Source organism: Pongo pygmaeus, chromosome 19, assembly GCF_028885625.2.
Source record: "Pongo pygmaeus isolate AG05252 chromosome 19, NHGRI_mPonPyg2-v2.0_pri, whole genome shotgun sequence".
In the NCBI taxonomy this organism is placed as follows: domain Eukaryota; kingdom Metazoa; phylum Chordata; class Mammalia; order Primates; family Hominidae; genus Pongo; species Pongo pygmaeus.
In genome coordinates, this window is record NC_072392.2 from 848,503 (window position 1) to 862,506 (window position 14,004).

The 14,004-nt window shown below is 54.9% G+C and overlaps 1 protein-coding gene across 6 annotated transcripts in view; it reads right to left on the bottom strand.

Moving 5' to 3' along the window:
• ABR (ABR activator of RhoGEF and GTPase) overlaps positions 1-14,004 on the bottom strand; it is a 226,798-nt gene that overhangs the window by 53,781 nt on the left and 159,013 nt on the right. For all 6 annotated transcript variants that reach the window (XM_054459706.2, XM_054459710.2, XM_054459707.2 and 3 more), the window contains 5 exons: positions 12,417-12,469; positions 11,423-11,563; positions 8,531-8,652; positions 5,951-6,116; positions 663-785 (listed from right to left, as the gene is read on the bottom strand). In XM_054459706.2, coding sequence (XP_054315681.2) covers positions 663-785; positions 5,951-6,116; positions 8,531-8,652; positions 11,423-11,563; positions 12,417-12,469 — 605 coding nt within the window. The remainder of the gene's footprint in view (positions 1-662; positions 786-5,950; positions 6,117-8,530; positions 8,653-11,422; positions 11,564-12,416; positions 12,470-14,004) is intronic.

Here is a 14,004-nt window from a genome sequence, read left to right on the forward strand (position 1 = left end):
ACAGTCAGGCCAAGCGTATTCCCAGATCCTGGGGACCCCAACAAAGCTCCTTTCATCTTTTTTTTTTTTTTGAGACGGAGTCTCGCTCTTGTTGCCCAGGCTCTACTGCAATGGCAATATCTCAGCTCACTGCAACCTCCGCCTCCCGGGTTCACGCCATTCTCCTGCCTCAGCCTCCTGAGTAGCTGGGATTACAGGCGCCCACCACCATGCCCGGCTAATTTTTGTATTTTTAGTAGAGACGGGGTTTTGTCATGTTGGCCAGGCTGGTCTCAAACTCTTGACCTCAGGTGATTTGCCTGCCTCAGCCTCCCAAAGTGCTGGGATTACAGGCGTGAGCCACCTTGCCCAGCCCAAAGCTCCTCCTTATCCAGGCACGGCTGACCTTGCAGGAGGAGGTGGTGGGGGTGGTTGGGTGGGTGAAGGGGGAGCTCCTTCCTGGGAAGCCAAGGTGACCGGAGCGGCTATGCCAGGGACGGCCAGCAGAGGGCACTCATTCCACATAAGTGGGGAGAGCGAGTCAACAGCTGGAGCCACGGCAGCCTCCTTAGGAAGAGGGGGCCTGAGTTTCCGGTTCCTACAGGTCAGGGCCAGGAGCCACACAGCGGGCCGCTCTGGACTAAGGAAGGGGCTGTCTTGGTCCCACCCCCACCCGTCCTGACCTTTCCATTCCGATTGTGGATCCTGAACGGGATTGTGGGGGAGTTGAGCAGCAGCAGGAACTCATTCTCAAACATCTTCTTCTTCAAGCGCTCGATGGCCCGGCTCTGACCTTTGTTGGCTTTCTGCAGGAGACAGGGACACAGAGGGTTTCCCTCACACTCGGGCCTTTCTCACGAGCAGCACTAAGCACGACACTCTGCTGTGTGTTAATCGTGCTCTTTACATTTTCCGTATTTCATGATGTTTTGACATCTTGTGGCAGGAGAGGTGGGTAGCTGGGTGAGAAGCTGCTCCCCCGCAGGGCTCGCTAATTCCTAAGACTGTCGGTGACGCCCTGTGAGCACAGCTTTCATACACACACCCACTGATCCAGAGCCCACGTCCCCATCCACCTTCTCTACCCGACGCTCACTCGCCAAGCCAGCATCTCCTCTGCCCCACGTCACCCAGGGCCAGGGACCAGGTCACTAGAGACCACCCCTCTAGCCCAGGGCTGCCAACATAACGGAAGCCAGCTGGTGCCAAGCCCTTTCCCTGCCCTGTTTCTCCACAGAAAAGCTGTGGCCACACTTTCTTTCCACTCCTGCCTCCTGTTCAAAGCTGGCGCCTCCCCACGTGGCCCTGTGCAGGGTGCTATGCCTCCTTCATCTTGGGAACCCTAAATAATACAAATATTACAGTAGTATTAGCCTCTCTGTACTGTCACTCTGCTGCCTCTACACATTAAATCCTGAGTACAGCAGAGACACCTGCTTAAAGAAACCTCGGACACCTTTCAGCCTCAAGCCCCACCTGCTAGCCTGGCACCCAGGCCCCCATGGCAGGGTTCTAGCCTCCCTGCCTGGCAGACAACCCACCCGGCCCCCTCGGCTCAGCCTCCCCCTCTCACCAGCCATTCATCCTCTGTGGGCAGAGCCTGCTCCCTCAATGTTCCAAGTTTCTGTTTCATAAAGAATCGCCTCCCTTTTATTAACCACCATTATGCTTCAAGTCTCAGCTCCCGAGGCCATCCCTCAAGCTCCTCAGTTAGAATTCATCTCTACAGTGTTTTGTTCTTTTTAACCGACTGGACTGGCAAAATTGTAATGAATGTTCACGGCCAGTGTTGTGACATTGTGGGGGACAGTCACCCTCACACACCGCAAGGGGAATGCCATCAGTCACAGCTTTTTCAGAGGTAAGCCTGTCAATTACGTGTACACTCACCCTGCCCTGACCTTCCCACCTGGAGGGAACCTACTGCAGAGACACCTGCAGTGATGTTTACTGTCGACTTGCCTGCTAAGAGCGAAGAATCAGAAACAATCCAAACATCCAAAAACATTTGTACGCAGCCAAGCGACAGAGCAGGATGCAGTTGTTAAAAAGAATCTGATACTGCCGGGCATGGTGGCTCATGCCTGTAATCCCAGCACTTTGGGAGGCCGAGGTGGGTGGATCGTTTGAGGTCAGGAGTTCGAGACCAGCCTGGCCAACATGGTGAAACCCCATCTCTACTAAAAATGCAACAACTACCGGGCTGGTGGTGGGCGCCTGTAATCCCAGCTACTCAGGAGGCCGAGGCACGAGAATTGCTTGAACCCGGGAGGCGGAAGTTCCAGTGAGCCAAAATCTCACCAGTGCACTCCTGCCTGGGTGACAGAGCGAGACTCCATTCAAAAAGAAATAAAAAGAGAATCTGATACATCCAAAGGGCTCAAAGACCCACTGTGGAGTGAAATGCTAACGTTGCAAAACAGCACACGTAGTCTAGTCTCATTGGACACACATGCGCGCACACACACACACGCAGGCACACACCAGTATAAGCAAAGAAGAGTTCAGAAGAATACACCTCAAACTGTCAGCAATGGGAGGCGGGTGGTGACCAGCTTTACCTTGTACATGCTGGTACTATGAGCATTTCTCATTATAACCAGCCAGTATTACATTGGTGATTAGAAAAAACATGAAAGTTTTAAAAATTATTATTAAAAGAACAAGGCCGCACGGTGGCTCACACCTGTAATCTCAGCACTTTGAGAGGCTGAGGCAGGCGGATCACGAGGTCAGGAGTTCAAGACCAGCCTGGCCAACATGGTGAAACCCCGTCTCTACTAAAAATACAAAGAATTAGCTGGGCGTGGTGGCGGATGCCTGTAATCCCAGCTGCTCAGGAGGCTGAGGTAGAAGAATTGCTTGAACCCGGGAGATGGAGGTTGCAGTGAGCCGAGATTGTGCCACTGCACTCCAGCCTGGGTGACAGTGACAGAGTGAGACTCCATCTCAAAAACAAACAAACAAACAAACAAAAAAAACCAAATCACTGCTTCTTCTGTGAGTCAGAGGATGGCACCTGTGCCTCTCCAGTGACTCACATGTGCCACACACTGTGGTCAGCAAGGGGCGTGTCTGCCTCCTCCACTGGACAGGGATATCCATGAGGCACCCGGCACACCTCAGGCAGTGCAGCCAGTGGGGCTCAGTGAGTGATGACTTGACTGGGCACAAGGCCATGTCTGCACAGCTGGGGCAACGGTCGGGGGCAGGAAGCCTCCCAGGGGCAGGTGGGAAACAGGCATGCAGGATGCTCCCGGGTGGGGACTGTGGGCAGGGCCCAGCCGTTCAGGAGGGGGACAGCTGTGCTGGCAAGGGAGCCCTGTGGGCAGATGTACCCCAAGTTGGACCCTCCGTCCTAGGACATCCCCCAGCCCTGAACATTCCTGGGGCTGTAATGGTGATCTTGCTTTCCCCTGTTCAAAGGGAGATGCTTGAGTTGAAAGAACCCTCAGAGAGGCCATCTGGTCATGTTTTCTTCAATAATTGTTTGTTTACTACTTTTTTTTTTTTTTTTTTTTTTTGAGATGGAGTCCCACTCACTCTGTTGCCCAGGCTGGAGTGCAGTGGCACGATCTCGGCTCACTGCAACCTCCATCTCCCGGGTTCACACAATTCTCCTGCCTCAGCCTCCCACGTGGCTGGGATTACAGGCACCCACCACCACACCCGGCTAATTTTTGTATTTTTCATAGAGACAGGGCTTCACAACATTAGCCAGGCTGGTCTTGAACTCCTGGCCTCAAGTGACCCACCTGCCTCGGCCTCCCAAAGTGCTGGGATTACTGGCATAAACCACCGTGCTGGACCCTAAGTACCTATTTTTTAAGTGTTGAATATTAGGAACACGGAACAGAAGAAAATAGCACTGTCACTGGAGTTCAAATTCTAGCGGGGAAGAGAGGAGGCTGACAATGCAATTACAATTCAGTAGCATTTAAGCAACGCCACAGGATCTGGGGACAGGGCACCCAACCCAGACTGTGGTGGGGGGGGGTGTCAGGGAAGCTTCCCAGGGGTGGTGAGGCCTAAGCTGAACCTGAGAGGTGAGAAAAACAGACCAAGCTGACCAGACCACTCCAGGCCCTTCCTGCAACTCCGGGGAGGCTCCTCCTGTGGTGCCTTCCTCTAGCACTGCTGATATGTGCACTGAGGCTATGCATGTTCCTCTAAACACTTGTTACGTGAACTGAGGGCTATAAATGTTCCTCTAGACACTGTTTTTATGTGCACTGAGGGGTATACACGTTCCTCTAGACACCGCTGTTATGTGCGCTGAGGGCTATGCATGTTCCTCTAGACACTGTTGTTGAGTATGTGAACTGAGGGCCATGCATGTTCCTCTAGACACTGTTGTTATGTGCACTGAGGGCTATACATGTTCCTCTAGACACTGTTGTTATGTGCACTGAGGGCTATGCATGTTCCTCTAGACACTGGGCTATGCATGTTCCTCTAGACACTGTTGTTATGTGAACTGAGGGCTATGCATGTTCCTCTAAACAGCAGTTTGGCTGCATCCATGGGTACTGGTATTGAGTACGCTCATTTCCAGGCAGCTGTAAACAGTTTGCAGTTCCCATTTTGAATTTTGATTTCCTCTTTACCTTGTCAGTTTGAACTTTCCAAACCAATATTTTTTTTTTTTTTTTTTTTTTGAGACAGAGTCTCACTCTGTTGCTCAGGCTGGAGTGCAGTGGCGCAATCTCAGCTCAGTGCAACCTCTGCCTCCCAGGTTCAAGCAATTCTCCTGTCTCAGCCTCCTGAGTAGCTGGGATTACAGGCGCAAGCCACCACGCCAGGCTAATTTTGCATTTTCAGCAGAGACGGGGTTTCACCATGTTGGCCAGGCTGGTCTCAAACTCCTGACCTCAGGTGACCTGCCTGCCTGGGCCTCCTAAAGTGCTGGGATTACAGGCATGATCCACCGCGCCTGGATAATTTTGTATTTTTAGTAGACATGGATTTTTACCATGTTGGCCAGGCTGATCTTGAACTCCTGACCTCAGGCGATCCACCCACCTCAGCCTCCCAAAGTTCTGGGATTAAAGGTGTGAGCCACTGCACCCAGGCTGACCAATATTCTTGTTCACTTCTAATCTTACTCCACTGTGGTCTGTGAACATGACTTGTATGCTATCAACTTGTAGAAAAATTTTGAGATTTCCTTAGTGGCCTATTATAGGATAAATGTGAATGTCCCAAACGTGTGTGAAAAGAATCTCAGTTTTCTGTCAGGACACAAGCTTCTCTGCATTTTTAAGTCAAGCATGTTAATTGTGGCATTCAGGTCCTCTCTCTCCTTATTTATTTGCCTACTTGATCTGTCAGTTTCTGAGAGGCCTCCCAGGTCTTTTTCCTTGCACAGGTCCTGCTTTTCCTTACAAAAGCCTGCTTTTTCTTCTCTTGCTTCCCCCTACCTCCACTTTTTTTTTTTTTTTTTGACAGCATCTCGTTCTATTGCCCAGGCTGGAGTGCAATGGCATGATCTTGGCTCACTGCAACCTCCACCTCCCGGGTTCAAGCCATTCTCCTGCCTCAGCCTCCCGAGTAGCTGGGATTACAGGTGCCCACCACCGCACCCTGCTAATTTTTGTACTTTTAGTAGAGACAGGGTTTTGCCACACTGGCCAGGCTAGTCTCAAACTCCTGGCCTCAAGTGATCCGCCTGCCTTGGCCTCCCAAAGTGCTGGGATTACAGGTGGGAGCCACTGCGCCCGGCTACTTGCATCCCCTTTCTATTGTGTTCAACATGCACTGCTTTCCAGGGCACTTTCCATGTTAGCCCCATGAAATCCTGAGCACTGACCCCCTCGATCTGCTCGGAGCTACTGTAGTCGGGGTCTTTCCCTTAGTAACTACATACTCAAGGCTCCCTCTCAAACTCTCAAATCTTACAACTTCCCGCCTCCACCTCCCCCAGCACAGCTGGCTCAAAGGGCCCCAGGCTCAAATACCAAGCTCTGCTCACCTCCTTCTGGATTTCACTCTTGAGGGCAGAGATCTTCATCTTCATGTCCTCTAGCTCATGGTCTGGGAAGGGGTGCACCTGGGGGCTGGCCTCAGACTCCTCGGGGGATGGAAACACCAGGTCGGCCAGGGGGATGTACCACTTACAGTCATACTGCTGGTGCTTCCTGCAAACGAGCCAGAGGGAGCCATGAGCCAGAGGGAGCCTGGCTCTTCCAGCCTCCACTCCTGGGTCCAGAACCACAGAACCACTGACAGGAGTTGACTGAGAACTCGCCAGAAGCAAGAACGATCCCTGCTGCTGAGGAGCCTGATTGGGAAACACACACGTGGAGTGATGAAAGCTGGGTTCTGGGGTCCACCCTGCCTGCAGGGAGCAACTCCACCCCTTCACCTTACCAGGCTTCTGGCCCAGATGACTCATGTTGTCAAACATCCCAAACCACTTAGGTATCAAGAAGAGCGAAGCCCTCCTGGCTGGGCTCGCATTTTCCTATTCCCCACCACAATCCCCTCCCTCCCTTCTAGACTATCCGTGTTCAATATCCTTCAGGCTAGCAATGGAATACAGGTGTTATTCCGAATGCCACCTCTTATCGAGAGGTCACGTGGGTCAACACTGGGTGGAGGATTACAAAGCCATATCCAAGTCTAGCAAGAAAGTGTGCCCTAGTTGATTGGTAATGTCTGCCATGGCAAAGGACGACAGGCAGAGGCATGTGTGCTTATTGTCGCCATCTCTGCCTCAGAACTATCTCAAACATGATCTAGTTCCAGGGAGTCATGTCCTTTATTATTATTATTTTTTTAATTATTTTTACTTTGTGAGATGGAGTTTTGCTCTTGTTGCCCAAGCTGGAGTGCAATGGTGCGATCTCCACTCACTCCAACCTCTGCCTCCAGGGTTCAAGCGATTCTCCTACCTCAGCCTCCCGAGTAGCTGGGATTATAGGTGCCTGCCATCACACCCGGCTAATTTTTATACTTTCAGTAGAGACGGAGTTTTGCCATGTTGGCCAGGCTGGTCTCAAACTCCTGATCCCAGGTGATCCACCTGCCTTGGCCTCCCAAATTGCTGGGATTACAGGCATAAGCCACCGCGCCCAGCCAGTCATCCCTTTATTGAAGTTCATAATAATCAATCCTTCCTCTAGGACTCAGATTTGCACTTCTCATTCTGACCCTTGAGTGTTGTGGTGGGCGCATGGCTTGCTCCCCCCGAGCTATACTTGGGGGCACAGCCAGCCAGGGAGGGCTGAAGGGAGAGGTAGGATAGCCTGGTGGTATAATGCACTGGCTTTGGAGTCCCCTGTGCTGTACTTGGGGGCACAGCCAGCCAGGGAGGGCTGAAGGGAGAGGCAAGATAGCCTGGTGGTAAACGAGTCCCATAGACACGGGTTTGAATCCAGACTGCCGCTTCTCAGCCGTGAGAAGGGGTGTTCTTGGCACATCGCAGGTGATCACTAAGTGTGGGTGGAAGAATGTGTGAATGAACGCAGAATGAGCCTCTCTGCTCAAGGCACAGAGCAGACCCACATTCCCGGGTAGAGAGGAGGAGGCACAAAGGAGCTTGCACGTCAGCTTGGGGTTCCAGTCCCACCTGTGCCTCTAGCTGTGCAAGCTCGTGCCGCTTATTTACCTTCTCCAAGACTCTTCTCTCATCTATGATAAGGGAACAACAGTCGCTACTTTGTGGAGGTGGTGAGAGGACTAGAAATCATGTATTCAAAGCATGTATCATGGCACCTGGCATGGCCTAAACCCTCAATAAGTAGTAGCAGGAGACGTGGTGAATATTCACAGCACTGCAGTTAACAGAAATTCAGAGATGTCTAATAAAAGGAGAATGCTTAAGCAGACGATGGCACATCCACTGGTAACATCGTGCAGGAAAGTAAAAGGATGATTATGAAGATGAGGCAGCAACAGGGAAAATGCTTATGACACGAAATAGAAACAGCAGAGCCCCAAATTGGGCATTCACTGTGATTACGACTGTGTGAAGAAACATGAGAACATTTAAAAACAGGGAAGGAAGCAGCGTGGCAGGAGGCGGACCTCATGCTTCAGTGGGGGACGGGGTTTCCTCCAATGTCCTTATATTATCTTTATAATTAAAAACATGACTTACTTTCAGGAAAAAAGGCTATGTAGTGAAATTAAGTTAATTAATATAGTTTTTAAAAGGAAAAAACCGGCCAGGTGCAGTGGCTCATGCCTGTAATCCCAGCACTTTGGGAGGCCGAGGCGGGCAGATCACCTGAGGTCAGGAGTTCGAGACCAGCCTGGCCAACATGGCAAAACCCCGTCTCTACTAAAAATACAAAAATTAGCCAGTCATGGTGGCGTGGCAGCGGGCACCTCTAATCCCAGCTACTCAGGAGGCTGAGGCAGGAGAATCGCTTGAACCCGGGAGGCAGAGGTTGCAGTGAGCCAAGATCACACCACTGCACCTCCAGCCTGGGCAACAGAGCAAGACCCTGTCTCAAAAGAAAAAAACCCACAAAGTTGCTGAAGGCTCCATGGGTGGCAGGGTCCCGCCTCTCTCCCACACCCCGTGCCCCTGGACCCGCACACTCACCCTGCAGAGGTCTTCTTCAGCTTGGCACACAGTAGGACATCGGTAAAGAGGAAGACATGCCGCAGCTTCCGGGAGCTCTCCGACACTTCCACCAGGAAGCCGTCCTTCACCAGCTGTCGCGTCTGAGGGAGATGGCAGACCCCCCCCAGCCTGCTCAGAGGGGAGTGCGGCCGAGGGCAGAGCCTGCACGCGGGGGCACGGCCAGCCAGGGAGGGCTGGACCGAGGGGCGGCATAGCCTGTCATCCCTTAACCAAAGGTGGTTCAAGCACTGCCTTCGGCGTCACATGGACGTGCGTTTGAATCCCAACAGGCTTCTCAGCTGTGATCTCAGGCGGGCTCCCTGACCTCTCTGAATCCCAGATTCACCTTCTGTAAAGTGCGGATGGTGACGTCTGCCTCATGAGGTGACTCATTGAGATGGTGCGTGTGAAAGAGCACAGTGCCTGGCACATCAAGCGTGTGCAATGCACGGGGCTCTCCGCAGCTACCCCCGGAGCCCCCTGCCCAGGACGACCCAGTTTCTCCACCCTGGGGCACGAACATCCCCGTCTGCAATCCCTCCCGACCGCGGCGGAGAACTTCATCTAGTCCCGGCTCAACCGAGACCCGAGACCCGCTCAGGCCTGTCCGTGCTACTCCTCCCCGGCTTCTCCAGCCCCCTGGGGATGAGACCTGGGCCGTCCAGCCTGGGGCTGCAGCAGTGTCCAGAGGGGACCTGCAGCCAACTCTAACCTGGGCTCTGGGTTTCTGCTCTGCGTGGGATTTCCAGAGTTTCCAACCCCCGCTCAGAGCCAGTGGGCCGTCCCAATCTGTCCCAGCCTTTCCTGTATGATACACGGTGTGACCTACATCTGCTGTAATATGTACGTGAGTGTATTCAAAGTATACAATTAAGATGACCGAGGCCAGGTGCGGTGGCTCACACCTGTCATCCCAGCAATTTGGGAGGCCGAGGCGGGCGGATCACCTAAGGTCAGGAGTTCGAGACCAGCCTGGCCAACGTGGCGAAACCCCGTCTCTACTAAAAATATAAAAATTAGCCGAGCATGGTGACACCTGCCTGTAATCTTAGCTACTCGGGAGGCTGAGGCAGGAGAACTGCTTGAACCCAGAGGGTGGAGGCTGCAGTGAGCTGAGACTGTGCCATTGCACTCCAGCCTGGACGATGGAGTGAGACTCAGTCTCAAAAAAAGGATGACCGAAAACTGAGGGTACGCTAAGCTCTCTGGAGATTTTTCAGATATCCCCAGAGTAAAACAGACGAGGGGATCCCCAAACGCTGCACATCAGCCCCAGGAGCCGCACAGAATCGGCTTTCTCTGCCCAGTGGACACTCTCCAGGCCTGTCCCTCACCACTTTCTCCCCAGGAGACCCTGGGGGCCCGTAAACAGACCAGAGGAGCAGACACCCTGTCAGCCCCACTCGTAATGGCCGCCTAATGGCCTCCCCTGGACAGGAAGCCTTTCACCTGGGCCCGGCTGCCAACCCACGAGGGCAACTGTCCCTCTCATGCTTCCTGGTACTCCCCTCGCTGGGCTGTCCCCACCCTTGCACCAAGAAGGGCCCCCAGGGAACGGCTGTCCCACATGCAGGTGCCCACTGGACATTCCGACAACCTGGACGGCCTCCACCACCTCCAGCACCAGCCTTTCCTGCTGCGGGCTCCCCCCAAGCTACTGCGCGTGCAGGCCGAGCTGAAGCAGCTCCAAGCTCCTGCTCCCTTTGCTTCCCAGGGGACCCCGACAGCATCACACTGGCCAGAGGCAGGTGTCTGCATTCAAGAACGAGGCACCCGGAGGCCACTTCCCCGGCGTGGGCCTCCAGACAGCCCCAGGTGAGGAATCCAGCTCTGACACCTGTGGCTGAAAGACTGCGTGGTGGACCTGGAGAGACTCCCCAGCCTCAGGTTCTTCTTCTGGCTCACTGGATTGTTATTATTATTTTTGAGACGAAGTCTCACTCTGTTGCCAGGCTGGAGTGCAGTGGTGCGATCTTGGCTCACTGCAAGCTCCGCCTCCCGGGTTCAAGCAATTCTCCTGCCTCAGCCTCCTGAGTAGCTGGGATTACAGGCGCCCGCCACCACGCCCGGCTAATTTTTGTATTTTTAGTAGAGACGGGGCTTCACCATGTTGGCCAGGCTGGTCTCGAACTCCTACCTCAAGTGATCCACCTGTCTCGGCCTCCCAAAGTGCTGGGATTACAGGTGTGAGCCACCGCACCCGGCCTCCCTAGATTATTATGAGGATTAATGAGACACTGGACTTAAAGCTCTCAGCCTAGGGCCTGGAATGCTGCAGATCATCAGGGTGACCAAGGACTGAAGACCTCTCCTTGGCTGGGAATGGGGAATCAGGGCTGGAGAGGCAGGAGGCACCCGGTGCTGCCTCTGTGTGAGAGAAGGGGACGAGGGACCTGCCGCCTGTGTGTGAGAGAAGGGGACGACAGACCTGCCGCCTATGTATGAGAGAAGGGGACGAGGGATCTGCCGCCTGTGTGTAAGAGAAGGGGACGAGGGACCTGCCACCTGTGTGTGTGAGAAGGGGAGGAGGGATCTGCCACCCGTGCGTGAGAGAAGGGGACGAGGGACCTGCCGCCCGTGCGTGAGAGAAGGGGACGAGGGACCTGCCGCCCGTGCGTGAGAGAAGGGGACGAGGGACCTGCCGCCCGTGCGTGAGAGAAGGGGACGAGGGACCTGCCGCCCGTGCGTGAGAGAAGGGGACGAGGGACCTGCCGCCCGTGCGTGAGAGAAGGGGACGAGGGACCTGCCGCCCGTGCGTGAGAGAAGGGGACGAGGGACCTGCCGCCCGTGCGTGAGAGAAGGGGACGAGGGATCTGGCCCATCCCATACTTCTCAGCCTGGGTGAGGGGTCGTGCTGGGCCCTGAGCTCACCTCCCCCTTGGGCGTTGTGACTGCAGTCCGGCGGGGGTCGATGTCCTCGTTGATGCTGGACAGGAAGTTCTGGGAGATGCGGAGGGCATCCTGCAGCAGCGGGTAGTCGGGGTGGTCCACAGGTGTGTGCTTCAGCAGGTCCTGGGAAGGGTGAGGCGGTGAGCTGAGGGGAGCAGCTCTGCGGCCCGATGCGTGGCCCCCGGGGAGTGCTCAGTCTCCACCCAAAGAATCCAAAGGGTGGGCACTCAGGGACCTGTCTAATTCCCACAAAATCTGAACTACAAATCAGAGTCAGGCCAGGCACGGCGGCTCACGCCTGAAATCCCAGCACTTTGGGAGGCCGAAGCGGGGGAATCACTTGAGGTCAGAAGTTCGAGACCAGCCTGGGCAACATGGTGAAACCCCTTCTCTAGTAAAAATATAAAAATTAGCTGGGCATGGTGGCAGGCACCTGTAATCCCAGCTACTTGGGAGGCTGAGGCAGGAAAATTGCTTGAACCCAGGAGGCGGAGCTTGCAGTGAGCCGAGATCGTGCAACTGCACTCAAGCCTGGGCAACAAAGCAAGACTCCGTCTCAAAAAAAAAAAAATCAGAGCCAGCACAGCAGGGGACAAGGCCCTGGCTGCAGTCATATTCTTTCCCCAGTGGGGAGACCAGGTAGAGGCTCATCCCCCCGAGCAGCTAGGAGAGAAACCCCTGTGTCCGTCCTGCAGCTGCTCCAAGGACACAGGAGACCAGGAGGCAGTGGGTGGGGAAGCAGGAAGTGCCTGCCTCCCGGGGAGCACCTGGCCATGTCAAGCTTAGTAGCCAAGCTGTATTCAGGCCCTGGCCTGGTGACACGGATACCACGGGCCAGACAAGCATCCTTGGAGCCTAGGGACCCCTGATTCCCCAGGTGGGCTGTTCTCAGTGACTCCAGCACCCTCTCACCCCAGGCTCAGTCTTCCACTGAACTCCTAAGCCCTCTCTGGCCATTTGGGGGCTTGACACTCACGTGTAGGACTAGGGTGCTCCGAGTGACCCGGTCAATGGGCTTGTAGAGCAGAGCTGTCGGGGGAGACAGGGAGAAGGAGGAAGAGGATGATGGACGAGGCCAACCCAACACCCCAGCGACCAGCTTCGTCCCCCACCCGCATGCTTCCCACGTGAACACCCCTCGAGGGACACCAGAGTGAGCCCACGGCAGCCGCCACCTCTGTTCTCACTCCCCAGGCTGACCACACAGCAGACACAGGTGACGCACAGCCCTGGCAGCCCCTGCTCCCTCCCTAGCCCTGCCTCCTCTCCCATCAGACATGGCTTCATCGAGAGCTGCCCAGGCCTGTCCTGGCCTCACCTGGCTCAAGGCAGATGCTCTCCTGGACCCCCAGACCTGAATCACGCAGCTCCACCCAGCCACGCCCTGCAGAGTCCAGCACACCTGCCACACGCAGGACCCCAGAATGGGGGAAGGAGACATGCTGTGTTTCCAGGAAGGGCAGCTCCCCAGACCTTATCATTCTCAGGCTCCTGCAGCTGAAGGCCGGGCACAGCCAGCTGGGATTGGCATGCCTCACTGTGATCAACAGGACTGGCCTCATCTCTCAGAGGAAAGACCCCTCCTCACATCCTCAAACCCCAGATTGCAAAGCACAGGAAGGCTGGAGGCCGGGAGGCTGGAGGTCAGGAGGCTGGAGGTCAGGGAGGCTGGCCTGATCTCCACAGAAAGGCTCTGCTCCCCGAGGCCAGCCTGGCTAACACAGTGAAACCCCATCTCTATTAAAAATACAAAAATTAGCCAGGCATGGTGGCACATGCCTGTAATCCCAGCTATTTGGGAGGCTGAGGCACAGGAATCACTTGAACCCAGGAGGCAGAGGTTGTAGTGAGCCAAGATCATGCCACTGCACTCCAGCCTGGGCAACAAGAGCGAAACTCCATCTCAAAGAAAAAAAAGAAAAGAAAAAGAAAGGCTGTGCTCTCAAACACGTGGCAGCCTGAGGGGCAAAGGTTTCCTGAAGCAACTCAGGTTAGGCCTCACATATGAGAGCCCCAAAGAGGCTGGGAGGACGCAGGCAAGGCCAGCCCAGGCCCCCAAAAGCCACACCCTCCACAACCCAGATACCAAGTGAGGATGGCTGGGATTCAGCAGGGACAAGTGGAGGTGGCAGCTGGTGGATCAACACTTCCCAACACCCTTCCTGTACGCAGCTGTGGCCACCTTCCCAACAGGAGGGCCAGCTTCAGTCCTGCACCTGGATGCTCTGTCCCTGGGGTCGTGACCTTGGGCCTCCTGCTACAGGAGCAGTGAGAGAGGCAGGGTGGTCCTCTGGGAAGAAGGATCCCAGACTGGGTGTCCCATAGGACCAGGTTGTGACAGGTCCCAGCGTGAACACGCACGCCCTAGCCGGGCCCCAAACCCGATAGTTCTCCAAAGCCTGAGATATAAATACCCCGTGCGCGGCTAGGCGGACACTTCAGGGAGCAATCTGCTGGCTGTGAAGAAAACGCAGCCTCAGCAGGGCCACCAGCCTCACCCGCAGTCCGAGCCTGGCTGCCCGTCGGAATCACTGGGGGAGCGGTTAAAAGATACAGATGTCTGC